General features: G+C 40.1%; 1 protein-coding gene across 1 annotated transcript in view; it reads right to left on the bottom strand.

Moving 5' to 3' along the window:
• Positions 1-7,530: 7,530 nt before the first annotated feature.
• Positions 7,531-11,220, bottom strand: part of BBS2 (Bardet-Biedl syndrome 2) — a 42,937-nt gene continuing 39,247 nt past the window's right edge. The window contains exons 16-17 of the mRNA XM_003263071.4: positions 8,739-8,887; positions 7,531-8,006 (exon numbers count right to left, since the gene is read on the bottom strand). Of these exons, the coding sequence (XP_003263119.2) occupies positions 7,900-8,006; positions 8,739-8,887 (256 nt within the window). The 3' untranslated portion in view covers positions 7,531-7,899. The remainder of the gene's footprint in view (positions 8,007-8,738; positions 8,888-11,220) is intronic.

The raw sequence follows: 11,220 nt of genomic DNA, 5'->3' as shown, positions 1-11,220 counted from the left end.
AATGTTTTAGCAGGTATGCCCTTGATATGGATATTTATATATTTTACACATGTAGTAATATTAGTTCTATAATTTACTGTTATAAAACACTAATTTTTAAATGATGAGATAAAAAAGAAATATCTAGAACTAGTTCTAACATTGTCTTCCCCTGTGCATATGGTAACGAACCATTTTACACCATACTATTTTGGAGACCACAATTTTTTGTGTGTTTGAGATGGAGTCTCACTCTGTGGCCCAGGCTGGAGTACAAGGGCATGATCTCGGCTCACTGTGACCTCTGTTTCCTGGGTTCAAGCAATTCTCCTGCCTCAGCCTCCTGAGTAGCTGGGATTACAGGCGCCCGCCTCCACACCCAGCTAATTTTTTTATATTTTTAGTAGAGACAGGGTTTCACCATGTTGGCCAGGCTGGAGACCACAATTTTTTAACCACAGTGTAGCAACACTCAAGTAGGATTGTGAATACTTTGTTACTAATGGTTAATGTCACAGCTTGCCTTTTCTATGTTCCAGCTGACTGAAGGTCATCTCACTCACTTGTCTTCTGATGTGTTTTCATGAGTTGAGGGGAAAGGTGTCAGTGGCATAACTCCAGGAAGACCCAGGGAAAAGTGCCTGGGGTAGGTGAAACTGTCATGTGTGCCAAGCTTGGAAAATAGTTTGAGACTCATGGCTGTAGGTACCATCCAAGGCCAATTTTCCAATTCTGGAAAGCCAAATCTAAATCTTAGAATACCTCACAAGTGTTAAAATGTGCTTTTTAGTGTCTCCTTTACCTCAGTGTGTTTATGATCTGTCAACACACAATCTTTTAAACACTACAAAAAGGGACTCGGGTGTCTGAGGGGAGAGAATCCCTAGGAGCCCAACTCTGATGTTGCTGTCAGTTACATCATCTACAGCAGCACCTCTTAGATTGTGAAGGATGGTGTAACTTAAAGATTGTGTTTCTGCACTGAAGATACACAGTGATAGCGAAGCTTGTTTTCCTTATAGTAATTCATTTTGCATCTTGATTGCTTTTTAGGGCCTGGGGCCAATATCAACAACTGTTAGGTAGCAAAAGAAGAATTAGAACATGGGCATCTTTTTTATACCTCTTTCAGATAAAAGCTATGATGTTCACCTGTAAAATATATTGTTTCTCTCTTTATTCTTAATAGTGAGTCTCCAATTCTTATAACTCCCATTTTTATCCCCAAAGAAAATAGCTCTATGGGCCCGGCACAGTGGCTCCCACCTGTAATCCCAGCACTTTGGGAGGCCCCGAGGCTGGCAGATTACCTGAGGTCAGGAGTTGGGAGACCAGCCTGGCCAACATGGTGAAACCCTATCTCTACTAAAAATACAAAAATTACCTGGGCGTGCTGGCGCTTGCCTGTAATCCCAGGTACTTGGGAGGCTGAGGCAGGAGAATCGCTTGAACCCAGGAGGCAGAGGTTGCAGTGAGCTGAGATCACATCACTGCACTCCAGCCTGGGCAACAGAACGAGAATCCGTCTCAAAAAAAAAAAAAAAAAAAAAAAAAATAGCTTTCCGTTTTTTCAGACTATATAAATAACACATGCTCATTGTGAGGTAGTAACATGTAATAATCTAAAGATCACCTGAAATCCCACCATCCTATGACAGCCACTGGTAGCTTTGTCATGTATCAACTTGGCTAAACTGAACTACATTTCCCAGAACTCTCTTCCCTATGTCTCAGATTAGGATGAACCACAAATTCCTATGCCAGATCTGCAGGGCCTAATGCAGCAGCAGCCCTTGAGTAGCTGGCACACCTTGTTGGTGTGAACCACACCTGTGCCTGGGCCTGCAACCGCTCCACCTTCCCCTGGATGGATCTTCCTTCAGCTCCTCTGCGAAGGGGCTCAGTTTCAGCAGAATGCCCACACTATCAAGGTCAGAAGCAACAAGAATGGACAGATTTTAGCATCCTCATGGGCTCCAGCCCATGCCTGTGGGTTGCAGCTTGTTCTCCCCAACTCCACATCTTTTTTTTTTTTTTTTTTTTTTTTTTTTATTATTATACTTTAGGTTTTAGGGTACATGTGCACAATGTGCAGGTTTGTTACAGATGTATACATGTGCTGTGTTGGTTTGCTGCACCCATTAAATCGTCATTTCACATTAGGTTTATCTCCTAATGCTATCCCTCCCCCCTCCCCCCACCCCACAACAGTCCCAGGAGTGTGATGTTCCCCTTCCTGTGTCCATGAGTTCTCATTGTTCAATTCCCACCTATGAGTGAGAACATGCGGTGTTTGGTTTTTTGTCCTTGTGATAGTTTACTGAGAATGATGTTTTCCAGTTTCATCCATGTCCCTACAAAGGACATGAAATCATCATTTTTTATGGCTGCGTAGTATTCCATGGTGTATATGTGCCACATTTTCTTAATCCAGTCTATCGTTGTTGGACATTTGGGTTGATTCCAAGTCTTTGCTATTGTGAATAGTGCCGCAATAAACATACGTGTGCATGTGTCTTTATAGCAGCATGATTTATAGTCCTTTGGGTATATACCCAGTAATGGGATGGCTGGGTCAAATGGTATTTCTAGTTCTAGATCCCTGAGGAATCGCCACACTGACTTCCACAATGGTTGAACTAGTTTACAGTCCCACCAACAGTGTAAGTGTTCCTATTTCTCCACATCCTCTCCAGCACCTGTTGTTTCCTGACTTTTTAATGATGGCCATTCTAACTGGTGTGAGATGGTATCTCATTGTGGTTTTGATTTGCATTTCTCTGATGGCCAGTGATGATGAGCATTTTTTCATGTGTTTTTTGGCTGCATAAATGTCTTCTTTTGAGAAGCGTCTGTTCATGTCCTTTGCCCACTTTTTGATGGGGTTGTCTGACTACCCACCCTATGGGCTTCAAGCTCCAGCATTGGACAGGAAGAGAATAGCCTTACAGAGGCCACTGTTTCTTCTTTATATGTTAACTGTACTGGAAATTAGGAACGTTTTAACAAAACTTGTGAACATATTCGCATCTTTGAATAAGAAAAATAAAATGTCTAAGGAAGTACCCTATAAATAATGTTAGTCCTTAATTTTAAAGATGTGGAAAATTAAGGTTCCAAGAGAATGTTAGTTTTGAACTGGGCTTGTCTACTGTTTAAAGATTGACTCTCAAAATTCCACTGAATGTGGGTTTCTTCCCCACAGGACACCCCCCCAACCCATGGGAAAAAAAAAAAAAAAAAAAAAAAAAGCTTGGGTTACCTCTCCTAGACCAGTATTTTTTATTTATTTATTTTTTTGAGACGGACTCTCCCTCTGTCACCCAGGCTGCAGTGCAGTGGCATGATCTCAACTCACTGCAACCTCTGCCTCCCAGGTTCAAGCAATTCTGGGATTACAGGTGCCTAACACCACACTGGCTAATTTTTGTATTTTTAGTAGAGATGGGATTTCACCATGTTGGCCAGGCTGGTCTCAAACTCCTGACCTCAAGTGACCCACCCGCCTTGACCTCCCAAAGTTCTGGCAGTATTTCTTGAATAAGAAGTTTTGGGGTACATTATCTCTTCAACACCATGACATACTTACCACTACTAAACAATGAGGAAGCACAAACCCTGTTGAAAAAGGTCGAGGAGATCTAGCGAAGTGATGCCAGAGGAGGGCTCTCCAGCCTGCATGGAACTGGGTGTCCTGATGATTCTCTCTCTGATGCAAAATCAGTCCACAAAGACAATTTAAAAACGACTTGGGAACTGTCCATGTGACATCACTTTTAGGAGAAGCAGATTCTGTACTGTACAGATTACAAGATGACTCCGGAGCTAGAGCATAGAGTGTGGGCAAGGGCCAGATGGAAAAGAGGCAAAATGCGAAACACCAGGCTGTAATGGGTGTCTTACTGTACTTGAGTTTCCAAATGAAATTGAAGGTAATTTAGTTCTATAATGACAGGACTGTGCATTGGCAGATCTGTAACTGCTAATTATAAAATTTGAAACATTAATAACAATGTTGAAAATCATTCTTGTAAAACGCTTCTAGGGTTGCATAATAGTTTTAAAGTTCCTAGTTCTTTGATTTCTGAAGCTGCTGACAGGCATATTGAGGACAGACAATCCCAAGCAGAGCGGCAGATGCTATTCTATGCTCAAGGTACTGGCTCAGCACTGGGGCGAGGGTGACACTGGTTAAGATGCAGACACTATTCTTGCTTAACAGGGGATTAAGATTCAGGTAAAGAATTTGGCCGGGCGCGGTGGCTCAAGCCTGTAATCCCAGCACTTTGGGAGGCCGAGGCGGGCGGATCACGAGGTCAGGAGATCGAGACCATCCTGGCTAACAGGGTGAAACCCCGTCTCTACTAAAAATACAAAAAATTAGCCGGGCGTGTTGGCGGGCGCCTGTAGTCCCAGCTACTCGGGAGGCTGAGGCAGGAGAATGGCGTGAACCCCGGGAGGCGGAGCTTGCAGTGAGCCGAGATCGCGCCACTGCACTCCAGCCTGGGGGACAGAGCAAGACTCCGTCTCAAAAAAAAAAAAAAAAAAAAAAAAAAGAATTTAATAAGGGTTAAGGAGTAGACATGGGAGAGGAAAGGTCACCTAAAGAGAGGGCATTTGAGCGGGGCTTTGAGGTACTGGATAGGCAGTCATGGTGGGAAATAATACAAATTGTACTCTTAAAAATCCTCAGAACCTGAATTACGGTACTGAAAGCTTTCTCTCAGATATCAAAATCCTCAAAGTCAGCTTTTAAATGACAGCTCAGTGCTCACTTAAAGCTTCAATACAATTCAGCAGTGAAATACAGCTTCGCTGTAGCTTCTAGAAGTAAGTACTCAGATTCTATCAGGATAGAAACATATGGCAACAAAATAGAGAAGTTACTGATAAACTCATTTCTCCTTGTCCAGTTTTTCCTCACTCCTAAGCTGAATAGGATGAGTTCTAAGTGGGGGAAAAAAGGGTAGTTGCATGTTTCATGAATGTTTTCACTTCAGCCAGTCTTCACTTGCTTGGGAAGTCTGGAGTAGAAGAGGCTGTGACTACTTGGTTCCAACACCTCCTTCACACCAGGGCTTACCCAGCTGTGGGACCCTGTACAGGACACGCTGTCTTAGAGCTCAGAGCCTCATCTGTGAAACAGACACCGACATCAACAGGATCAAATTACTGTGAAAATAACCTATAAATCAGAGCAACTTAATATGTCTTGCTGCAGGTCAACGCCTTCTAGCCTGGCCATGAGTATTTTTAGGTCTAAGAAGGAAGTTTTTTGGCTAAAGAACAACAGAGTGAACTTTGATGAGATTATGTTATTAGACTCCCTAGAAATGAATGGCATTATATAATTTAAAACTAGCACCAACCAGAGATTTTAATCTCAAATGGTATAAATTAGACTATGGTTAAAACAAAGACAACAGTAGCACTCAAGTTTCCTCTTGAATCACTAGACAGGTCACACACACTAACTCTGTGACCTGAAAAGGAGGTTATCTATACCTCAATTTCCTTCTCTGTGAGGCACATTTATTTATTTATTTATTTTTCTTTTGGAGATGGAGTCTCCCTCTGTCACCCAGGCTAGAGTGCAGTGGCATGATCTTAGCTCACTGCAACCTCTGTGTGAGGCAGATTTACGATGATACTTTACTACTTTGGAGATTGAAAATAATACAGTGTATGTGGATTATCTCTTGAGTTTATAGGTTGAAAATGAAAAACAAAAGTATTAGCATATTCTCATAATTAGGACTCCATAAGGCTTACATTTCAGATATAGGAGGGGCCATCCTAAAGTGGCCACATCAAAATCAATAAAATTAATGTTTACTAACCTCAGGGAAATGCTCCACTTCCCATAAACTGCTATTAAGATATTAAAACTAACTGAAGTTTCACTCATTAAACCAGTCCTGAAATCTACATTAGGGCGAAATTTTTCCTAGGGAAGAGACTGCTAGCTGTTGGCACAAATACCAGGGTTCCTACAGGCACACAGCTAGATTCCATCTCCTGGCCTCCCCTGCAGATGTGGTCATGTGACTCAATGGAATTCTGAGTGGAAAGGATAGTGTGCTACTTTCAGACCACCCTTTTAAAAGAAGAAGACATGTTTCCCTCTTACTCTCTTCTACCGGCTTAGCTATATGGTCATGCTCTGCTTAACAACAGCAGTACAGTCTGAGAAATGCATCGTTAGGCTATTTTGTCATCATGTACATTGTACAGTGTGCACTTATACACACCTAGATGGTATAGCCTACTCCACACCTAGGCTATACAGTATAGCCTGTTGTTCCTAGCCTACAAATCTGTACAGCATGGTACTATACTGAATACTGTAGGCAACTGTAACATAATGCTAAGTATTTGTGTAATTACACATACCTAAACACAAAGGTACAATAAAAATACAGTATTATAATCTTATGGTGACCTAAACTTCATTATCTGGCACATGGCTGTAAATAACCACAAGACCCTAGGACAGCCCTTGTCAAACAGTATTCCAAGTGAGATAATAAAGCCCCACTGCCCTAAGACCTCCCTCCACTGTATGTACTGAGTGTGAAACTAGTCACCCAAACCTTTTTCCTTAGGCTTAGTCCTTTAGTGAACTCAGGTAGAAAAGTTTATCCTAGGGGATGACAGCACCACATGATTAAAGGAACCTAGGTCCCTGCATAACTATGGAGAAATCCTTACATAATAAATGAAAAATGAGTCATGATGATTTTGAGGTCTATTTGTTACAGCAGCTAACATTACTCCAACAAAGTGATCACTCTAAATTGACTCTTCTTTAATGCAAATTTGTTGTTTGCACCCATCTTTTGGTGATTAAAAAGCACACAAATCCAAATATCCACATTTTTTTTTTTTTTTGAGACAGAGTTTCGCTCGTCACCCAGGCTGGAGTGCAGTGGTGCAATCTTGCTCACTGCAACCTCCACCTCCTGGGTTCAAGCAATTCTCCTGCCTCAGCCTCCCGCATAGCTGGGATTATAGGTGTCCACCACCAAACCTGGCTAATTTTTTGTATTTTTAGTAGAGACCGGGTTTCATCATGTTGGCCAGGCTGGTCTCAAACTCCTGACCTCAGGGGATCCACCTGCCTTGGCCTCCCAAAGTGCTAGGATTACAGGTGTGAGCCACAGAGCTCAGTCCAAACATCGTTTTTTTTTTTTGAGACAGGAGTCTTGCTCTGTTGCCCAGACTGGAATGCAGTGGTGCAATCTCGGCTCACTACAACCTCTGCCACCCGGGTTCAAGCAATTCTCCTGCCTCAGCCTCCCAAGTAGCTTGGACTACAGGTGAGTGCCACCATGCCCAGCTAATTTTTTGTATTTTTAGTAGAGATGGGGTTTCACCGTGTTAGCCAGGATGGTCTCGATCTCCTGACCTTATAATCCGCCCGCCCTGGCCTCCCAAAGTGCTGGATTACAGGCATGAGCCCTGCGCCCAGCCCACATTTTTGTTTTTCTCTACAAAATACAAATGGGCAATTCTGATTTGGTGGTGATTTTATAATCAATCAACACAAAGTTTAACATCTTTACATTTTAATGAAAAAGTAGATAATCTATTTGAAAAGTACAAATTCAATTGCAATTTCAAGAAAAAAAATTTATATACCATAAATAAGCAAAAATTGGACTCTGAAGCCCTAATACTTCAAAAGCATTCATCCTATTCCATACAAACCTAGTATTATTCAGCAACAGTACTACTGATTTAAAAATAGAAAGCAAATCTATCTTCACATGTAGTTCTTTGTCTTTAATTTGTACAACTAACCAAGGTTATTTTCATTCTTAGCACCCAGGGTTCACCAGGGTGTGATCCAAAGCAAACCAGCATAGGTTTTTAACAGAAAATCTTTGCCAGGAACTTCATGACCTGTATTTCCCTCTCCTATGAAGAAGCTGTCCCCACTCGCATGATTTTGAATAGTGTGTTGATGTTATTACTTCGAATTGCATCCCGACAAGCAGCGATCACCTGGTTCTTTGGTTTTCCAACTGCATGAGAAGAAACATCAGGAACCAAAAGATTGTTAGACATGAAATTATGAAATTAGAGGTCAGTTTTAAAACAACATAAAACCAGGAGAGAAAAGAGTTATATGTGAAATATAACTAATTTATCTTACCATTCCCTAAAAAAAATAACTTGGTGAGAGAATTATTGAAAAAACTGACTTAGAGACTGTCTCAAACCTAGAAACCAACAGTCGGTTTTACAGAAAAGGATCAAAGTTCCTACTCACCTAGCAAAGATTATTTCTAAAGAAGTCAAAGCATCGACCCAAAACAGCAGAATTCAGGTATAAATCTCTGGCTATATTTCTGCTTCCTTGGGTTTATCCTATTGTTCTTTTTCTAAATTTTTAAGTTAGACACTTAGCATTAATTTTCAGTCTCTTTTTTGCTAATTGGGCCTTGATGGTTTTATATATATATATATATGTTTATATATTTCCTTTGGGTTATATATAGTAGGTTTTTCTTTAGAGGATGCAGGAAGATCTAAGAAAGGGAGCTGAAGGTTTTCTTTCCCTTTGAAGTCCAGAGACTAAAGCCAAACACCAGGCTGACTGACTGAAACACAAGTGACTGGTGCCAGCCCTGGAGTGTGAAAGGTATGCTACTTTCAGCCCCAGTATGAATTATTGGATGCTACCACCACCATCTTCAATGAGTTCCACCAAAAACATTACAGATGAAAGTGCAGTGTTACGAAAAGAGACTTACCCCGCAGACGACCTGCTCTTTGAATTGCTTGATTTACTGCTTTGAGGTTTCCCAACAGCTCTGTGTGATTGTTACAGCGAATTTTATATCCATTTAGCAAGTCTCTATTAAGGTCATAGAGTTCCATATAACGACTCTTCATTGTTTTCCTGTGCAAATCAGTAGAAATTTGACATCATTTCATGTTGATATGGCAAGCTTAAGAAAAACTTGCAAACTTCTTAGACATACAAAGAAAAGAAGACACCATTTTTAAGCTATATTTTCATTAAAATGGAGTAACTGCTAGTTTGCTTTGAAAATATGGGTAAGTTCCATAAAAATACTCTTTTCCTTCCAAATAAACAAAAGATAAGTGGCCTTCCTTGGTTACTGGTCAATGGTTGGTTTTGATTTAGGTGGTTAAGAATTCTCAAGCCCACTGTGCTGGGTGTAGGGACAAGTGAGCAAGGTGACAGCCCACCTTCTAAGTTTCAGATGAATATTCATTAGACTAAAGTGGCCTGGTTGACAACTCAGCCTTGTATTTTATCAAAGTTTTAAAACAAAGTCATAAAATTAAAATAGAAATAAGATCTATCCTACACAACAATGAAAATGACTAAAGAAAAATATAGCTGAAGATACCAAATGCTAGCAAAGATGTGGGACAACTGGAACTCTCATGCATTGTGGACAGAAATATAAAAAGCTGCAACTACTTTGACAGGTGATTTGGCAGTTTCTTATAAAGTTAGACACACAATGTACAACCCAGCAATCCCGTTGTAAGGTATTTACCCAAGAGAAATGAAAACATATGTCTACAAAAAACTTGTATGCAAGTATTTATAGCAGCTTTATTCTACTCACCAAAGTCTAGAAACAACCCAATTATCCTCAATTGGTGAATGGATAAATATCACATATCCACACAATGGAATACTATTCAGCAATAAAAAAGGAACTACAGATACATGCAGCAACATGGATGAATCTCTAAGACATGCAAGTGAAGGAAGCCAGACTCAAAAGGATATATAGATATATATATGGATATAGATATAGTATGATTCCATTTATATGGTATTTTGAAAAGGGTAAAACTATAGGAAAAGAAATAAGATGAGTGGTTTCCAGGAACTGAAGGTTAGAAGAGGTATTGATACAAACAGTCACAAGAGTGATAGAAACTTTTTTTTTTTTTTTTTTTTTTTTTTTTGAGACGGAGTTTTGCTCTTATTGCCCAGGCTGGAGTGCAATGGCACGATCTGGGATCACTGTAACCTCCACCTCCCAGGTTCAAGGGATTCTCCTGCCTCAGCCTCCTGAATAGGTGGGATTACAGGTACCCGCCACCACACCTGGCTAATTTTTTGTATTTTTAGTAGAGATGGGGTTTCACCATGTTGGCCAGGCTGGTCTCAAACTCCTGGCTTCAAGTGATCCACCCACCTTGGCCTCCCAAAATGCTGGGATTACAAGCATGAGCCACCTGGCCAGTGATAGAAATATCCTATATCTCAAATGCAGTAGCAGCAACATGATTACACAAGTTTCTCAAAATTGATTAAAACTGTAAACCTTAAAAGCATAAATTTTCTGCATGTATGAGTTATATATCAATTAATTTGATTTAAAAAATAAAAACAAATATTGACATTTTGCAGTCAAATGCCTAAAGCCAGCAACCATTTTTGACTTAAGAGAGAGATAGAGAGACAGAGAAACTAGGGACCCTACAGATAGTTGGCCAAAAAGAGCAAATATCTATCTCAATTTACAGATGATACAAGAATACATCTGGAAAAAACTGTAAGATAAGTATGTAAAGGGCACATTATAAAATCAACAGATAAAAATCAGTGTTCATATATACAAACACAAAACCATAATTATAGAATAAGATATAATGTAAACGATATTTACAATTATAAAATATTTCGTAATTGTCTAAAAATGCAGAAAATACCTAAGCATAAACTTAACATTGGTAACATCCAGTATCTACAAGAGGAAACCATTAAAGCACTCCAGAAAGACACAAAACATGGCTTGAGCAAATATAAAGACAGAGCATGTTCTTAGCTAGCAAGACCGAACATCACTGCAGCGGCGTCAGTTCTCTCTAAGTTAATACACTTAACATCATCTCAATTAAAATACCTAGTTTTGTTACAGGGCTACAAAAATTGCTGATGAAATTCATTGGAAAGAACAAACAAGCACAAGTAGCTAGGAAAAACCATGAAAAAGAAAAGCAACAGGGGTTGGGGACAGGGCACCTACCCACACCAGATATTGAAATATACAAAACATCCATACATGAAAGAATGGCACCATCAATGGTAGTTGCCAGGGCTAAAGGGAAGGGAGAATGGGTAGTTACTGTTTAATGGGTACAGAGTTTCAGGTTTAAGAGATAAAGAATTATGGAGATGCTGGTGGTGGGATGGTTGCACACATTATGAATGTATTTAATGCCACTGAACTGTACACTAAA

This window comes from Nomascus leucogenys, chromosome 2 (assembly GCF_006542625.1).
Source record: "Nomascus leucogenys isolate Asia chromosome 2, Asia_NLE_v1, whole genome shotgun sequence".
NCBI lineage: Eukaryota > Metazoa > Chordata > Mammalia > Primates > Hylobatidae > Nomascus > Nomascus leucogenys.
This window is presented reverse-complemented; position numbering and strand designations above follow the sequence as displayed.